Raw genomic sequence first — 19,869 nt, forward strand, 5'->3', positions numbered from 1 at the left:
ACTCTAATCCTAATTCCCATATGCCTTCTAGATTTTTTGTTGTTGTTGTTCAGTCATGTCTGACTCTTCATGACCTCGTTTGAGGTTTTCTTGGTAAAGCTACTGGAGTGGATTGCCATTTTCCTCTCCAGTTTATTTCCAGTTGAGGAAATAGAGGCAAACAGTTAAGTGAGTTGCCCAGCTTCACACAGATAATAAGTGTCTGAGGCCAGATTTAAAGTCTTCCTGATTCTAAACCCAGTATTCTGTCCAGTGCCATTTAACTGCCACCTAGATGGCATCTAAAAGCTAAAAACATTTCTGAGTTTCATATGTGGACCTATATGTGCATGTGTAAATACATATATATATATATATATATGTGTGTGTGTGTGTGTGTGTATGTGTGTATTTATATATATGTATATATAACCATATTACTATCATATGAGATTATCTGGTATATATGATAGAGAAAACTTACCATCCTCTAATCATTACAATTAAACAAAAAATAAAACAAAGATATGTGTGCTCACGAAAGGTAATGCCATACTTGTAGAAGATTTGCAGATTGAAAAAGATTCTCTACAGATGATAAAGTTCAATTTCTGGCAAGAATATCTTGATCTTGTCTTAATGATAGTGTCATTTTTTAAAAGTCAAAATTAGCAAGATAAAGGGATTTTTATTGTAGATTTGATTTTCACCAAAGAACTAACTATTGATTACTAAGATTAAAATCATGAGACCCTGGGTAAAGTGTAGCAAGAAGAAGTAATTACTTCATCTTAGAATTTGTGAAATTTTTGTTTGACAGTACAGAATTTAATTCATGCTACTGTTAGTTATTATTTTTTCAATTTTTAAAAGGATAACTTTTAATCTAGAACATAAAAATAAATGAAAAGTTAGCATTAAATATAGCTGACAATTCACTAGGAAATTGCATAATATAATTATAATCATTAGGGGGCCTTTCCCATATATTGAACCCTTCTTAAGGTTTTTCCATATAGCACTTATTAATTCTAAAAATCTATAATCCACATAAGTGGGAAAGATTCTGCATTAATTTTCTTATTTCATGGGGCTATTTATGCTCTCAGAGTCCATTTTGCCCTGATTACTAACAGAAAGTTGCAGGCAATATCCACTCCACTTAGTTATTAGCAAAAATCTCAAGATGTCAGAATCCCAAAGCTGCCATTTAATGTATGATGTGAGCTGGACTTTAACCTAAAAATGCAATTTTTACCATTTAACACCACTGTCTATTAAATTAACCCCAATGACTCCCCATTACTTCCAGGATCAGGTATTAAATTATTTTTAGCATATAAAGATTTCACAAACTCATTTCTATTTTTCTAGTCATCTTGTACAGTTGGTCTCTCCATTTAGCTTATAATTCAGCTATGCAGACTTACTTGTAGTTCTGATTAATACAATCCATTCTCCAATTATGAGAATTGCTTAGGACAAAAAGGTCAAGGGATTTACACCAGAGTTACAAAGGTAATTAGTGTCAGAGGCGAGACTTGAATCCAGGTCTCCTTCACTCTGAGGCCAGCTTTCTATATACTTTGCCATTTATACAATATGGATTCAATAAATACATATTGAACTAAATTAAGAGGGGAGAGATAAGGAGGATATGGATGACCTCTGAGGGAGTAATTTTAATAGCAGGGCTAAGAAGACTCAGAACTCCAACCTCCAACTGCCCGAATCTTTTTTTTTTCTTTTTATGTTCTTTTCTTTGATTTTTAATTTTTTCAAAGAAAAGGTAAGAAAAAAAAGTTTTTCAAGAAATATACATATTTAAAGCAAAATAAATTCTCACACTGACCCTGTTAAAAAATGTGCTTCTTCTTCCTCATCTTGACTCCATTGTTTCTCTGTTGGAATTGAGTATCATTGTTCATCATCAGTTCTCTGAAATGATGTTTGATCACCATTGATCACAGGTTTTTTTTTGGTTCTCTTTTTTTGTATTATCCTTCCCTTCTATGTATTTGTATTACTAATCAGTTGTTCTTTCTGATGTTTTCTTGGTGAAATTTGCCATCATGAGTTTAAGGATTTTTTTTTTTTTTGGTATTTTTTCTGTTTTGTTGATTTCTGCTATATAGGTCATAAATTTCATAATTCCCATTAATCTCTTGAACTATTTAGAAACATTGTGGTATATCTCTATACTCTTAAGAATCTATATAAGATCTTATAAGCTTCATCAAATACCAATTAATTTTCCTATGTTTTTTAACAGTTTTTCATAAATGTCTGGATACATTGAGATGGCCTAAAGGCCATTTTCCTAATAATGTTAGTAACTTCCATTGTTTTAATCTGCTAGTCCTTAAGATCTTTAATTAAGTTTTCTTTCTTTTGAGAGTTTTCAAATTTCAGTCCTTTTTTCCCTTACCTTCCCCATTGATCACTTTCTGACTCTTTCCCGTTTGAAAGCAAGTTTCTCCAGGGGCTAAACCTTAAAGTTGTTGTTGTTGTTGTTGTTGTTGTTTTTAGTTCCTTCCAACACCGGGCAAGTCACATTTTATTAGTTTATAGTTCTGTTCCAAATGACTTCTGGGATGATAAAATTTGTTCCAGTAGATTGTCAGGTCCTTTTGTGTTAAAAATGGCAGAATCTCATGATTATTATTGTCTTCCTCCAGTTCCTTCTGTTCCTCATTTCTTAAGAACAATATTGCTGCAACATAAAGTACTATTATTACTGCAGGCCTAGTTAGAGCAAGTTTTTGCCTTTTGGTTTTTCTCAGCATAGGAAATGAGGTGTTTGAGTTGAGCTCTCTTATAAGCCTATGCATCAGTTTGTGAGTATATTCTTGTGAATGAATGGCTAGTGGAGAAAAGAGTGATGAATGAAAACATTAGGAATTAAACTGCTCTAGACTTATACTTTAATTCATTGGATTGTTTTCTCATTGGGGCTCTTGGTATTTTAGACCAGTGAGATAATTAAAACTGTTTTGTTATATCTTTTGCATATAATTCTTACTTTGGAGAGATTTGAGAAGTTCTAAGATTTAGAAAAAGGATCTAGTCCTCCATCTTGTCACTTGACCCAGAAGTCTTCCTCGAATAAATTGATCAGAGTTCTTAAGTATTTCAAAGTTATTTTTACTAGTTATTTCTACCAGTACTATACAAGATTTCTGTTGCTTTTTTTTCAGATTGTGTTCAGCTTTTAGTATTTATACTTGAACAGAGAAATTGATTTCTTTGCTGTTTATACTTAAATATTGTTATCAGTATTAATTTCTCCATAATCTTTTTATTGAATAGTATATTACCAGCTGTCTAAATCAATCCCTAGAAGTAAAAAGGTCACTTAAGGACTCATTAACTCTCCCAGGAGAGTTCCAGTATGCTGAAACAATAATATTTTCTAAAGATTGCAATACTTAGCTAACAAGAGATAGCATTTATATTGGTTTTTAATGTTTGTAAAAAGCACTTTACAGATGTTAATTCATAAAATGCTTCCCATGAGCTTGACTTATACCCTATGATTTGGGAGCTTATATCAGTATTTGGCTATTTGGAATACTTTCCCTTTGACTCTGGCTACTGTTAATTTTGGCACAATTACTCAATCATGATTTTTCAGGACACTGTAGTGGTATGTACATATACCCCTTATTTTATAGTCAGTTATAAAGTTATGTGCAAGGTACTGTGGATACAAAAAATGAAAACTGATATAGTCCTAATTCCCAACTTCCAGGAATTTACATTCTATTAGGAGAGAAGATAAAAAGAAGGGGAAACTGAAATTAATATGTATACAGATAACTATGAGTTATAATTAAAATTGTGTATACATTGAAACAGAATGGCATGAGATATTTGAGAAAGAAGGGGAATAGGAGGTCTTTATGGATGAGATGTGTCATTTATTTATCCATCTTTTTTTATTTTATTTAGAATTTTTTTCCACCGTATATATGCATGAGTAATTTTTTTAATAATATTATCCCTTGTATTCATTTTCCAAATTATCCCCCCCTCCCTCTACTCCCTCCTCTTGATGACAGGCAATCCCATACATTTTACATATGTTACAGTATAACCTAGATACAATATATGTGTGTAAATGCCATTTTCTTGTTGCACATTAAGTATTAGATTCCGAAGGTATAAGTAACCTGGGTAGATAGACAGTAGTGCTAACAATTGACATTCACTTCCCAGTGCTCCTTCTCTGGGTGTAGTTATTTCTGTCCATCATTGATCAACTGGAAGTGAGTTGGATCTTCTTTATGTTGAAGATATCCACTTCCATCAGAATACATCTTCATACAACATTGAAGTGTACAGAGATCTTCTGGTTCTATTCATTTCACTCAGCATCAGTTGATGTAAGTCTCTCCAAGCCTCTCTGTATTCCTCCTGCTGGTCATTTCTTACAGAGCAATAATATTCCACAACCTTCATATACCATAATTTACCCAACCATTCTCCAATTGATGGACATCCATTCATCTTCCAGTTTCTAGCTACAACAAAAAGAGCTGCCACAAACATTTTGGCACATACAGGTCCTTTCCGCTTTTTAGTATTTCTTTGGGATATAAGCCCAATAACAGCAATGCTGGGTCAAAGGTATGCACAGTTTGATAACTTTTTGGGCATAGTTCCAAATTGCTCTCCAGAATGGCTGGATTCTTTCACAACTCCACCAACAATGTATTAGTGTCCCAGTTTTCCCACATCCCCTCCAACATTCATCATTATTTGTTCCTGTCATCTTAGTCAATCTCAGAGTTGTCTTAATTTGCATTTCTCTAATCAGTAGTGATTTGGAACACTCTTTCATATGAGTGGATATAGTTTCAATTTCATTATCTGAGAATTGTCTGTTCATATCCTTTGACCATTTATTTATCAACTGGAGAATGGTTTGATTTCTTATAAGTTAGGGTCAGTTCTCTATATATTTTGGAAATGAGACCTTTGTCAGAACCTTTAACTTTAAAAATATTTTCCCAATTTGTTACTTCCCTTCTAATCTTGTTTGCATTAGTATTGTTTGTACAGAAACTTTTTAGTTTGATGTAATCAAAACCTATTTTGTGATCAATAATGATCCCTAGTTCTCCTCTGGTCATAAATTCCTTCCTCCTCCACAGGTCTGAGAGGTATACTATTTTCTGTTTCTCTAATCTATTTATTATCTCATTCTTTATGCCTAAATCATGGACCCATTTTGATCTTATCTTGGTATATGGTGTTAAGTGTGGGTCCATATCTAATTTCTGCCATACTAATTTCAAGTTTTCCCAACAATTTTTTTTCCAAATAATGAATTTTTATCCCTAATGTTGGTATCTTTGGGTTTGTCAAAGATTAGATTGCTATAGATGTACTCTTTTTTGTCCTTTGTATCTAATCTGTTCCACTGATCTACCGATCTATTTCTTAGCCAATACCAAATGGTTTTGGTGACTGCTGCTATATAATATAGCTTTAGATCAGGTATACTTAGACCACCTTCCTCTGACTTTTTTTTCATTAGTTCCCTTGCAATTCTCGACCTTTTATTCTTCCATATGAATTTTGTTGTTATTTTTTCTAGGTCATTAAAATAGTTTCTTGGGAGTCTGATTGGTATAGCACTAAATAAATAGATTAGTTTGGGGAGTATTGTCATCTTTATTATATTCGCTCGGCCTATCCAAGAGCACTGAATGTCTTTCCAATTATTTAAATCTGACTTTATTTTTGTGGCAAGTGTTTTGTAGTTTTTCTCATATAATTCCTGACTATTCTTTGGTAGGTGGATTCCAAATACTTTATACTCTCAACATTATACTTTATACTCTCAACATTTATTTATCCATCATTTTAACAAAAATATATTAAATGTTTACCATGTTGGGGACTCTGGTAGGCTTACAATGAGTCTTACAGGAGGAATAAGAATTTCAACAGATTTCCATAAGAGGACAGTCCAGGCATGGAGATAGTATATATAACTAGCTGCAAAGAATCAGGAAACAAGAATGAGCTAATATTATTGATTTGGGTAATTGAAAGTTCATCTGCCCATAATGTGGTTTAGCATAGAGACATATAGCTAAAAAGAAAGATACATGATCAAAAGCCTTGCCATGGAGTATATGTAAAAAATGTCCATTTGACTATGTCAAGGAGAATGATATAAAGGCACTTCCACCCTTGAACTAAGACAATCCAGAGTCAAATTTCAGCTTTCTACATATTTGTTATTATCATTTTTCAGTCCTGTCTGATACTTTGTGACCCCATATAGGGTTTTCATGGCAAAAACACTGGAATGATTCAATATTTCCTTCTCCAGTTCATTTTACAGGTGAGGAAACTGAGGCAAACAGATTAAATAACTTGCCACATTTGAACTCAGATCTTCTGATTTCTGGTCCAGTGCTCTGTCCACTGTGCTACAACCTTTATCACATACATTTTTTTAAATAATTTTTATTTCCCCCCCAATTACACGTTAAAACAATTTTTAACATTAAAAAAAAAAAAACGGGAACAGCTAGTTGGTGTAGTGGATAGAATACCAGCCCTGAAATTAGGAGGATCTGAGTTCAAATCTGGCCTCAGAAACAACACTTTCTGGCTCTGTGACCCTGGGTAAGTCATTTAACCCCAATTGCCTTAGAAAAAGAAAAAGAAGAAGAAGAAGAAGAAGAAGAAGAAGAAGAAGAAGAAGAAGAAGAAGAAGAAGAAGAAGAAGAAGAAGAAGAAGAAGAAGAAGAAGAAGAAGAAGAAGAAGAAGAAGAAGAAGAAGAAGAAGAAGAAGAAGAAGAAGAAGAAGAAGAAGAAGAAGAAGAAGAAGAAGAAGAAGAAGAAGAAGAAGAAGAAGAAGAAGAAGAAGAAGAAGAAGAAGAAGAAGGAGGAGGAGGAGGAGGAGGAGGAGGAGGAGGAGGAGGAGGAGGAGGAGGAGGAGGAGGAGGAGGAGGAGGAGGAGGAGGAGGAGGAGGAGGAGGAGGAGGAGGAGGAGGAGGAGGAGGAGGAGGAGGAGGAGGAGGAGGAGGAGGAGGAGGAGGAGGAGGAGGAGGAGGAGGAGGAGGAGGAGGAGTACTCATTTTGTACAAAAAGACTCGAACAAAAAATAAGGAAGAAAAAAGATAGTAACAAATAGTATACTTCAATCTGTATTCTGACAATATTAGTTCTTTTTCTGAAGGCAGATAACATAATTCATTATGAGTTCTTTGCAATTGTCTTGGATCATTGTCTTTCTAAGAATAGCTAAATCATTCACAACTCTTCATTGTATAACATTGCTGTTACTATGTACAACTTTCTCCTGATTCTGCTTACTTACCCTTGCATCAGATATTCATATAAAACTTTCCATGTTTTTTTCTGAAATCCTCCTATTTATCATTTCACAATATCATTATCACAATATCATTATCATTATCATTAACACAATAATATTCCATCATAATCATGTACCATAGTTTGTCCAGCCATTATCTAGTGGATGGATATCCCCTTGGTTTCCATCATGAAAAGAACTGCTACAAATATTTTTGTACAAATAGATCCTTTCCTTTTTTTCCATCTCTTAGAAATACAGACCTAGTAGCGATATTGCTGGATCAAAGTTGTATAGCCCTTTGCATAGTTTTATAGCCCTTTGGGCACTGTTCCAAATTGTCTTCCACAATGGACAGATCAGTTAATAACTCTACCAACAGTGCATTAGTGTTCCTATTTTTCTACATCTTCTCCAACATTTGATATTTTCCTTTTATGTCACATTAGCCAAACTTATAGGTATAAGATAGCACCTCAGAGTTATTTCAATTTACATTTCTCTAATCAATAGTGTTTTAGAGCATTTTTTCTCATATGACTATAGCTTTTATTTCTTCTGAAAAGTGCTTGTTCATATGCTTTAGCCTTTTTAATCTGTTGGGGAATGACTTGTATTAATATAAATTTGACTCAGTTCTCTATATAGTTGAGGATAAGATCAAATAAACTTTTATACACACACATGCACAGCTAGTAGCCCACAATTCTACTTGAGTTTGATATCATTGATTTAGGCAAATAAGACAGTAAGTTGCAAAGCTTTATAGAAGGAGCTTTCCCATATGGGAGTTCCCTATGCCAATGTGATTGTAGATTGTTCTCTAACAATAGCCATAACATCACTGATATGAACAAGGCAAAAGCCTTATTGTAGATGATGGAAAGCACAATTTTAACACAAGCCTCATTACTGGGTATACTGGGAGTGCCAGGGGTTAGCAGACCTGTTAGGAGGGTGATACTGAGAAAGGAGCTGGCTCATTTCAGAAAAGATTCCTCATGGCCCATGTCGCCAACTATGACAGCAGCAGTGTCAATAATAAATAGTTGATAACACTTTACAAAGTATTTTAAATATATAATCTCATTTAATCTTTGCAATAACACTATAGGGCATAAACATTTAAGAATTATTATGCCCATTGCCAATTTTACAAATGAAGAAATAGACTTCAGAAGTTAAGAAAAAATGTTTAATACTATATATAGTAATGCAACCAAAATTAAAAAGCAGAAAATGGGGGAATTTTTTTTGCAACAACTTCTCTGATAAAGGCCTCATTTCTTAATTATATAAAGAACTGAATCAAATTTATAAGATAAAATAATTCCCCAATTGATAAATGACCAAAAGATAGGAACAGGCAGTTTTCAGACTTATACATTACTTCTCTTCACACACTCTTTCTTCTAGGTGTCCCAATAGATAGAGTTCTGAACTTGGGGTCAGGAAAGCCTGAGTTCAAAACCTATCTTAATTTCTTCCCTAGGCAAGTTAATTAATAATATCTCACAATTTCTTCATTTATAAAATAAAGATAATAATAGCACCTATTTCACAGAGTTGTTGTGAGGATCAATGAGTAAACATATGAAAAGCACTTTATAAACTTTATATAAATGTTAGATATTAGTCCCTGCTCTAAAACTATCAGTCTCTTTTTTTTTTCTGTCCTGTAAAATGAGAGGATTAGAGAAGTTAGTTTCTAAGATCATATCCAGCTCAAACAGTTGAAGAAACTGAGATTTGGATTCCACTTGTTCTACCTTAGTTCAACTTTGATTTTAGGAAGAGTTGTCTGAATTTTATTCTGGACAGATAGCAAGTTATTTTTCTTCTCTGGCTTCTTTTTCTTCTGTACATTGAAGAAACAGAACTAGATTATCTCTATAATCACATTAGGTTGAACCTGATGTTTGAGGGGATTTGGGGGGAGGGAAGAGAGTGGAGGAGTTGAAGGGAAAATATTGGATTTGAATTGGAATTTCACCTCTCCCTTCCCTAGTTATTCAGAATTAGTAGTTAAAATCATTAGTTATGTAATGGTGTACTTCCTCAGAATGAAAGGAATTGTAGAGGGAAGTCTTCTGGGAAGTAGTCTCTCAGTGTCCTGATTCTTCCTCCCACAAGGGTTAATGTTCTAAGGTGTTTTTTTCCTCCCCACAGAGTAGTCCCTCTCTCTCTCATCTTTCTGTGCCCTTCTTGATACTTGATTATCTTGATACTTGATACTTGACATAGTTCGTGGAGCTTGCCCAAAATGCAAAAATTCCTAGTTATAATTCTGCTCCTGGCTCTTTAAAGCTTAAAACTGCACTAAGACTTTTGGAGTGAGTTATGCTATGAGCCAAGATTGTGGCTAACAGTGTTGGACAGGTGGAGTGCAAATTTAAAAATCTACTACCATTGGCATTTTCTCAAAAGAAAGGGATTCATGTAGTAGCAGCTACCCATCCAGCTCTGTTTACAATCCTATCTTTCCCTATGCATCTCCCCTTTTCTCCCTCCCCCCACCCAATGTGGACACAGAACAAGATACCCCTCCATTCTCCATTAAGCTATTTTTAAAAATTCTGTCCAGAATTATGTGTTCTCATTTTATCCCAAAATTCTAGTCTAATCCTGGTCTCAAGCACAAGAAATAGTCACACAGAACATTTCATATAGTTGGAATGGGCAAACACTCAAGTGGTGTGATTTTTAGAAACAAAAAGTTCCTGAGGCTCTGAAAAAAGTCTTTCTACATATATTAACTGATGCCTGGAATCATACCATGAGAATTCACTCTCTGTCTCAAAACCTGTGTTCTTATTAAAGTGTGAATACCTTCAAATAATGGGATTAACAATGTAAACTATCATTTCTATACTAGTAAAAGGATTTGATAAATTTTTTTTTGGAGGTAGAGATGAAAACAAAGAATATGATAGTACTAGAAACAGGAAATGGAAAATGAAGGGAGTGCCCCCAGTAGGGAGCAGAAAAGATGCAGAAAAAAAAAAGAATACAAAGGAAAAATTTGGTCTAATTCCCAGTTTTACCTTGGCTGAATCCTGAATTAAAGTACTAGTATTGTAGCCTCTGATGAAAGATGATCAAAAGAAACTTAAGTCTCAATTTGACTAGGCTATCATTGAGCAACTGAGTTTATACAAGAACAATGATTGAATAAATATAACTAATAGCATTTATATGGCACTTTCAGGTTTAAAAAGTTCTTTGTACATATTATGTCGTTTATCTGAAAAGTAGATGAAATTATTATTCCCCATTTTAAATACAAGGAAACTAAGGCTTAAATGACTTGCCCTCAATTCATTCAGCTGATATGAGATTGGATTTGAACTCAGGTCTTCTTAGCTCCATGTAGAGCAGTCTATGCTCTTGAAACAATAATAGCAATTTTTTTTGCCTTTTTCAAAATAAATTCTGTACATGACTTTCCTATTCTACTCATGGTACTGTTAAATAATCTTTTGGGGAAGGTTTCTTTTAAGAAATAATTGTAATATCTTCCCCCAAGTAAACGTGTACCAATATAAATTTTAGTAAATCTCAAAATATCATTCTATAGTAGAAGTTGTTAATCTGTAACCCTCTGAGGAGGACAAAGTTCCCTCTTTTAAGGAGTCTGTAAAGTGGGGGGGGGGGGATTACAATCTTATTTTAATTAACTTCTAAATGAAATTTAGCATTTCCTTCCATTATGATTTTTTAAAAATCATTCTGTGAAGGGATCCATAGGTTTCACCTGACTTGCCCAAAGAATCCATGTTACACACACAAAAAAATAAGAACCTTCATCTTCTGAGTTTTCATTTACAAGTATTTGTGGAATATGCCTTACTTATTCAGTATGTATAGGCAACATATAGGAGGATTATAATCCAATGACAGACCTAGTATCTGCCCACAGAAAGGTGTCTAATCAGAAAGACAACACATTTACATACAACCCATAAAATTACAGAATTACAGAATATTTCTATATCAAGTTGGATAGCATTACAGCTTCAGAGAAAGGATAAATGACATTTCCTGGATGAGGAAGGCTTTGAAGAGTAAGTCCTATTCAGCAAGCCTGAGAAGAGGAGGAAGAAGGGAATATGAGAAAGGAGCAAAAATAAGTACTATGAAGAGATCAGTCTGATTGAAGAGAGCCATGCATATAGAAAAAGAGGAGGAAATAAATATGGTTAGGTAGTATGGGGACAAATTATGAATTGCCTTAAAGACCCAGTAGAGAAGTTTAGATTTTATGCCCTAAGACTTGATAGATGCAAGCAATGGAGCAATGAAGGGATATGGTAATAGTGAAGAAAAATAAGTCTGATGGGGCTGGATTGGGATGGATGAAGGCAGAGAGAAGTCAGTGAGAAAACTAAAACCATAGCATTTCTGACTGCTGATTCTCTTGCCCTCATGCTCCTGCCATATAAGGTATCTGTGTTCCCATTTGGCTGTTGACCATGTTGACCATGGACCATAGACCAAGGAGTTAAGGCAAAAATTCTTGAATGGTGCATTGAGAAATAAATAATTATAAAAACTTATGAATATTTAGTTTATTAGTTGTTCTGGGGTTATTTTGTTGGTGTTGAATAGGATCCGCAGAGCAAAAATCAACAGGAACCACTGGCCTATCCTGTGATGTATCCAGGGCCAACATCTATACTATTACCTTCACTTTTTAGTTGTGATTACACTTGTTGTATCTCTCCCAAGAATTCAATCCTGGCTCTTCTTTTAGATATATAGTCTTCATTCAATCTGAATATGAGAAATGATAGAGTTTTCAACATTTTTTAAAATTTATATTCAATGACTTTACCAAGCAAACACAGTGTGGGGGAGGAAAGCACTACCCCACAGAATCTTAAAGTTAAGAAGTTCTGTAAATATTATTTACTCCAACTTCCTAATCTATTGCAGGAATGGTTTCTGTAACATCTAGGGATGTCATTTAGCCTGTGCTAAAACACTTCCATCAATGGGGAACTCACTCATTCATGACAGTTAATGAACAGGAAGAAGGTTGAGCTTCTTGCTTTAAACTAATTCCTATTTTCTGTTTCAGGTCGAAATAAATAATGAACACTGACTCCATTCTACAGCTGTGGAAGTTGATCTCAAAAGGAAGCCCCCTTCCGCCCCTGTTGAAAGTGCTTCAGAAGATGCAGTACATCTGGAATTCTTTATGGGGGTTGAACTGTTCCTCTCTCTTTTACTACTTGTCACTGAATCCGTCAGTCACAGCATTTGTATTATTAGCATTGTCACTAGACAAATTGTAGATGCTTAGGTGGGTATTTTTTAAATCATCATCTTCAATGGACACTTGTAAATTGTAAAAAAAGAAAAATTTTTTAATTTTTTTGTACAATATCTCATGTGAGGCATGGAAACAAAAAGAATCTGCAGTCAACTTCTAAGTGAATTACATGTGTGTACTGTCAAGATATTAAGTCAGTATTTCCCAACGGACATGGGGTTGGACTGTGTTGAGTAGAATCTGTCAGCAGAGAATATCTGGGGAATATTGGCACCAGGATAGACACTGTAACATAGGTCATATGTGTAAAAATGGCTTACCGGGCATTGTGACTCTGGTTATGTTTTCAAAACTACCCTATTATAGCATGGAATAATTCTTTGGTTTAGACATTTCCATCCCCAAATAGTCATCATTCTATAGTTCCAAATTTCCATATTATTCCTTGCTCTTTTCCTACTCAAATTGTTTTTTGTTTAAGAATCATGAATCAGGGGCAGCTAGGTAGCGCAGTGGATAGAGCACCAGCCTTGAATTCAGGAGGGCCCGAGTTCAAATCTGGTCTCAGACACTTAACATGTCCTAGCTGTGTGACCCTGGGCAAGTCACTTAACCCCAGATTCAGAAAAAAAAATCATGAATCTATGAAGAAGAGTCAAATAAATATATTTGGCACTATATCATCACATCATGGCTGCCACATATTACATACCTATAAATTGCCCACTTTCTACTCACTGGTCAGTGAAAAAATTATTTACCCTCTTTTTTGACAGGTAAGAAAACTGAAGTGATTTTCCCCTAATGTGGTTTTGAAGGCAATTCCAATCACAATCTTGAAAATTCTTTGGGATACATCCCTTTTAGTATGTGTGATGAGAAATTCCTGTAAATACTTCTAAAGAATCATTATCTGTTTAATACATAGCTTTCCCCCCTTCTGACAACATTACTAAGAAAGTGAGTTAGAAAAATTATTTCCTGAAGTAGAAAGAAATGTCACGAATAATCTTAGTTTTCCTTTGCTCAGTTCATACTTTTCAACTATTATTCCCTATGTAAAAAGGAATCTTTAATCTCTGAAGCAGGAGGGAAGGGTATCTTTTGGATCACAGACTTTCTTGGCCCACTAACTACTTGCCTAAATATGCCATATTTTTAGTTTAGCTGAAGGATTTCAAACTTCAGAAGATGTTACTTGGGATGTGAGTTAATTATAATGACAGGGAGGTATTTGTGGACTTCTAAAAAACCTTGCCAGCAATTAGTTTGAGTTCACTGCTATTCCATACTCCACCAAACACAAAATAGTTTTCACAGATATGGAAATTTCCTTTCATCATAATTATTAAAACACACACACACACACACACACACACACACACACACACACATACTCATACTCAAACACTATAGCTGAAGAATAATAGAATTTAGAGGAGAGGCAGCTTTCTACAACAGCAAGAATACCAGACAGGATAAGACGAACACAGAATTCAAATTCTTTTCCAGCTATTTACTAGCTATTTGACCCTTGACAAATCATTTTGTTTCTCTGAGACTTAGTTTTATTATCTGGAAAATGAAGGGCTGACATCAAATGATCTTTAAGGTTCCTTGCAGTTCTAAAAGTATATGATATTGTGAATTTAGAGCTGGAAGTGACCTTCATATTCTTTGAGTTTTGACCTTCATTTTCCCAATAGTGCAACTGAGATACAGAGAATTTCAGGGACTTACTATTTAATGACAAAACTAGAGTTGGAATTTAGCTCTCAAAGAGTCACAGTTTTGTTTTCTGTCTCTCTCCTTCATACATCAAGTGCTATAATAAGCCTAATGAAAGAAAGTGAGCAAAAGAAATGGCATTTAGTTTTATTTTGTTTAAGTTATCAACTTTTAAAAATTCTTTGTTTCCAAGGAAATCTGTTAAGGATTGAAAACTGTTGCATGCCTGACTGCCAAGATATTTAACTTATTTGGGAAGGATATAAGTAACTATTAATCTATAATTTTCCCAAGTAAACAACTATTTCTTATACTGCAGTTTCATTTAAATAATAAGGTTGAATGATAAGATCATTGATGTGAAAATAGAAAGGACAAAATACATAGGAATACATCTAGTCCACCTCTCTAAATTTATAGATAAGGAAAGTGAGCTGCAGAGAGATTAAGTGATTTGCCAATATCAAAAATAGTTCCTTTGACTACAAAAGACTGTAGCCTTGGGATCTCTCTTACCCTTGACCTGTGGCCTGTGACCTTGTTAGTTTGAAGCAATTCTTGTAGTTGATTGTGATGACTTGCTCTGTCTGTATTAGTAGTTAGCATCTCTACCACTCGAAGGGGTAATGAGACTGTCCTCTGTGAAGAACACAGACAGGAGATTGATTACTCTCCTGATCCTAGCCTTTTGAGGATTCCCTCAAATGCAATCCCCCAACCAACCAACATTTTATGCCTGTTCAAAATCCCTATTCTCTGAGAACTCTCATCAACTTCCCATTTGGAAGAACAATCAGTCTTAGACTAAGATCCCTTACTTCCCATGATTGCAAATAATCTCTTCTTATTCCAATCTCAATAAAAGTTGAAAGTAACAGAAATAGGCCCCAAGGATGGCACACACACACATACACACACACACACACACACACACACACACACACACACACACACACACACACATACACACACACACATAGCACTGCTACCAGAGGATAAGTCTTTTATGGGATAATTCTAATCTACAACACCAGCTCAATAGATTCAACCAATAATAGTACCTACTATGTGTTGGACTCTGCTAAGGCCTGGGGCTACAAATACAAAAGCCCTGAGTAATTTATATTTGATTGGAACACAATTTTTAAACAAAGAAAATTTTTTTTTTAATTGGGGAAAGAGTTAGGATTAGCCAACTAGAGATCCAGATGGGCCATGTTCACTGCATTCTCAATATACTGGATTTCTAAGTGGTCAGAAAGTTAAAGAGAAATTCAATTCAATTCAATAAATACTGAAGTGTTTCCGATATCAAAGGCCCTGCACTTGTGTTCAATCAAGTCCACCCTTGATATAAAAATTGTCCAAAGATTCATTGATAGGAACTGCCGCTAATCATTCTTACCAACCTGGAGAAACATAATCATTGCTTGATTATATTCTCAGAGCACAGATCAATGGTAATTCAAAAACAGTGGGCCCCTATTAGCAGTCTTAAACTATATTACATAGGTTTTCAATGTTTTTAGTAAGGATACAACAAAGGACAGAAGGGGAAAGTAATGATTTCTAAGAGCAAATAGCAGAAGGGGATAATCTTTGTTACATGAAATAAGAAATTGGTATACAATAGAGCTGAAATTTGTTATTAACCATTAACAACAGGGCTATAAGACATATTTCCATTTTAAGAAAATAGAAGTAATAAACCTAAGCCAAAAATCCCAACTTGTTAATCATAGGAGATATAATTTGATATCTCAGCTCAATAAATTCTAGCTAGTCATAGAACTGCATTGTCTTAGGCAAATGAAGGTAAGAAAGAAGGTCAAAAATTCTCTTTTGGTAACTCAATGAACTTGGTAACAAATGCTTCTACAAGTTCACAGTCAAGTCACTCCTTCCAGGATATTTAAGCAGTATGAGAACAAATACTGTCAGTTACCTTCAATAATTTAAACATAAAGAAGGGAGATGAACCATCATCGAGTCAAAACAATAAACTTTTTTTAAATACTTACTATGCACCAGGCACTGTACTAAGTATTGAAAAATCTATTGAATATCCTATTTTGACTATCCTAATCTGATATTTTTTCTATATAATGGGATCCCTCCCTTTCCATGTTTAGCATTAATAGCTTCCCTCTAATAACCTGTTATTTTGAGTTGAACTAAGAGAAGCTGGAATGTTGTTGATTTTCAGTTCATACTGAAAGGACTGTTATAAAATAGAAGAAAAATTGGACTTGGAACCACAAGACCTGGAATCAAGCCCTGATTCTGTCTGTGTAATGAGTTTTTAAAAGCCATTTCATTTCCATGACTCTTGGTTTCTTTATCTGTAAAACAGCCATAACAAGAGCTGCCTTATTTTTAGGATTATCATGAATATCAAAAGAAATAATAATTTTAAAAAGCTGAAAAGTGCTTACTAGATGTAAAGCATTATTTGCATCACTATTGTTATTGTTGTTGTTGTTGTTATAATTATTACCCTTCCTTCCTGTTAACTACCTCTCTATCACAAAATCATCACAAGGAATTCAGAGAGAGAAGGATTCAATCAATTCAACAAACATTTATTAAGCAACAATGCTCTGCCAGTGATAGATTAAAAAAAAAAAAAAAAGAAATGAAATAGACCCTGCCCTCAAAGAACTTTACTTTGTAGTGGAGAGGAACATGACAGGTACACATGTAAGTGAACAAAAAGTAATTTAGGCAAGAGAGAACTGGAAGCATCAGAAAAAGTCTGGTGTATGAATTAGCTGCTCAACAATACTTTACAAAAATCTATGAAATGGGGATAACAAAAGAACACATTCTGCACAGAGATGGGTTAAAGAACGTCATGGATATGTCAAAACCAGTTTGAACAGAATGGAGAGGGATTGACTGACACAACCTGCAAAAAAATTTATATCATTATCTCTCTCCCCTAACATGATGCAAAATTTACGCTCCCCAATTTTTTTAAGTCTAATAGAAACATATGTCTCTACTACTCAAACTCTGGAAGGCACTTAGACTAGTCTGGTTCGAAGATCACTTGACATCTTTCCCAAGCAAAATATTGACTTCTTTTTTTTTTCTACCAGAAAAATGAGCCCTGCTATTTCCTATAGACTTAAATAAAGAAGGCAGCCAACTTAAAGAGGATAGATCCTAACAAAATATGGCAAGGCTGCCATCTGTCTCACTTAATGATCAGGACACTTGTGATTGAGAAGAATTTATCTTCATTAGAATCAGCTAAAATGTATACGGCAAAGCAGAGGGAAACCATCATGATTTTCTTCCAAATTGAGAGACAAATAAAAAACAAAATTGCACTTTTCAATCTTTTGCAAATTGGAAAGGAATCTTGCTCAGGAAATGAATGGATCTGAATTTTATACTTAATTTTAAAGTGTCTCTGGAGTCCCCAGAAATATGAAGACAGTACTCTGTTACCATGTTGACTGATGTATTTTACAAAAAATTCTGATCAGTAATTTCAAAACCACTTTAGCATGTCTCTGTGGAGGAGAAAGAGATATTTGGGGCCTGTAGATTAACCAATTGATCAGAGTTTGAATGGTTCAATTTGGAACTGACTTGCCTTGACATCTTAACAAGAGATAACAGCAGCTTTCAGCAAGCAAATGTGTTATCTAGGAAAAATAAAATAATTTACCCTTCTCAGTCTGGAAATGTGGAACTACTGTTTCACTTATTTTCTGCCTACTTGAATCATCTTCAATCTTTGTTCATCCTACAGATCTGTCCATTTGTTTGCGAACTATACTTTAAGATTCTTGATACTACAGGCCTAGTATTTAAAGGCATGGCACTCCTTAGAATAAGAAGCTCTAAAGATACACAGGTAACATATATTCTGCCAATGTTTTACAACCAATGTATTTGGGGACCATAGTTGTAGGCATTGGATAACTTCTCTAATATGTAGGAAAAGTAACTTTAAAATGTAGTTTTAGTCCCCAACAACAAATAGTTGTAGGGAAATCTGTTGCTATTGGCAAAAATGAATCAGAACTCCATTCAGTGATCTTTGAATGTTTACATATGAACAGATTTTAAGACTAAAGATTTCCAGCTAAATCAAAAACATTAGAAAATAGCTCAGAAAAAAACTAATAATATAAAACTGGAACTTATTTGCCTCATGTCAGTTGAAAAACACCCAAAGAAACTGAGAAAGAACATAAGGAAGCATTCTAAACCTATAAATGGTGAATACTTGAATATACCAAATTATTTTCCTGTTTGCAATTAAGTACTTCATTTAAAATAAATATTGGCCTTGCTCTTTCTTCTTGTCCATATCTTTTGTGGCCAGGAAAATTTCCTGTCTCTGAGCTTGAGCTGGGTAATACTGGGCATATTTTATAATCTTTCTGAGGGAGATCCCCATCTCTGAGTGCAAGCACATACCTCTTTCCCATGATAATGCATTTCAATAAGACCCTTCCCACTGAGTTAAGCCAGGCTTTTGCATGAACTCATTTCATTTTTAACCCTTTTAAATAGTATTTTTTCCAAATAGATGCAAAAACCATAAAATGGGGACAATAATACCCATAGTAGCAACATGTCAAAGCATTATTGTGAGGTTCTTATGAGGCAATGGATATAAAGTACTTCATAAATGTAGATGTTAGCTATCATTTGTCCTACATTTGATACATGCTGTATGACCCTAGATAAATAACTTTACCCATAAGTACTCTAAGCCAGAACTGGCAAACATTAACAAATTAATAAAAATTCAGTAGAACATAGATAATGTTGACATGCAGTTTTCCAAGTCAATATGCAGCCACAGAGCTCTGAAAGTGTGGTTTGATGGCTCCCAGTTTCTATTTGATTTGGACACTATTATTCTAAGTAATTTTCTTACACTTTGAGTTACTGAGAAAGTATTGACCTGGCATTGGTAATGAGAGTTTTGTGGAGAATTTCCTATATCAATAAAATCAGTCCCTTTCTCTATCCCTGTCCTATCATTTGTCATAGTCCATTCTTCGACCTTAAGACCAGAAGAAGGGTCAATCAATATAGAAAGTAATAATCTCCTACTTGGCTAGAGTAAGTAAGTTAAGGTTTTATTACTTGACTGAAAACACCCAAGGGGCATAAAAGAGGAAGCAGGTATAATGAGGAAAAAGAAATAAGTCAATCCACTGACTTATTTACCCTGTGGCTGGCATTGATAACTACAAACTAGGTAAGCCCACAGTATCCAGCTCCCCTCATCTCCCTATTCACCCTCTCTCACCATACACACTCACCCTGTTCCCTTTTATTGGAGGATTCTCACTTTCTAAGATTGAAGGAAAAGGTGTAGGAAAGGAAAACAACCTGTGATAACAACACAGAGCCTCAGGCTCAGATTCCAATAAGTCTTCACTCCATTATTCAGAGCTGCTCTGGATTCAGGAATAGTTCAGGAATCAGAGCTGATTCAAGTATGTCATAGGGAAGACAGATATTTCTAGCTATGGATAGGATATAAATAAGTGCTGTCTTAGAGGAACCAAACTTC

General features: G+C 34.5%; 1 protein-coding gene across 3 annotated transcripts in view; it reads left to right on the plus strand.

Annotated features, from left to right (window-relative positions):
- Positions 1–16,962, plus strand: part of NKAIN3 (sodium/potassium transporting ATPase interacting 3) — an 821,210-nt gene extending 804,248 nt beyond the window's left edge. For all 3 annotated transcript variants that reach the window (XM_074278762.1, XM_074278761.1, XM_074278763.1), the window contains one exon: positions 12,399–16,962. In XM_074278762.1, coding sequence (XP_074134863.1) covers positions 12,399–12,422 — 24 coding nt within the window. In that variant the 3' untranslated portion in view covers positions 12,423–16,962. The remainder of the gene's footprint in view (positions 1–12,398) is intronic.
- The last annotated feature ends 2,907 nt before the right edge of the window (positions 16,963–19,869 follow it).

This window comes from Sminthopsis crassicaudata, chromosome 1 (genome assembly GCF_048593235.1).
Source record: "Sminthopsis crassicaudata isolate SCR6 chromosome 1, ASM4859323v1, whole genome shotgun sequence".
NCBI classification, from domain to species: Eukaryota; Metazoa; Chordata; class Mammalia; order Dasyuromorphia; family Dasyuridae; genus Sminthopsis; species Sminthopsis crassicaudata.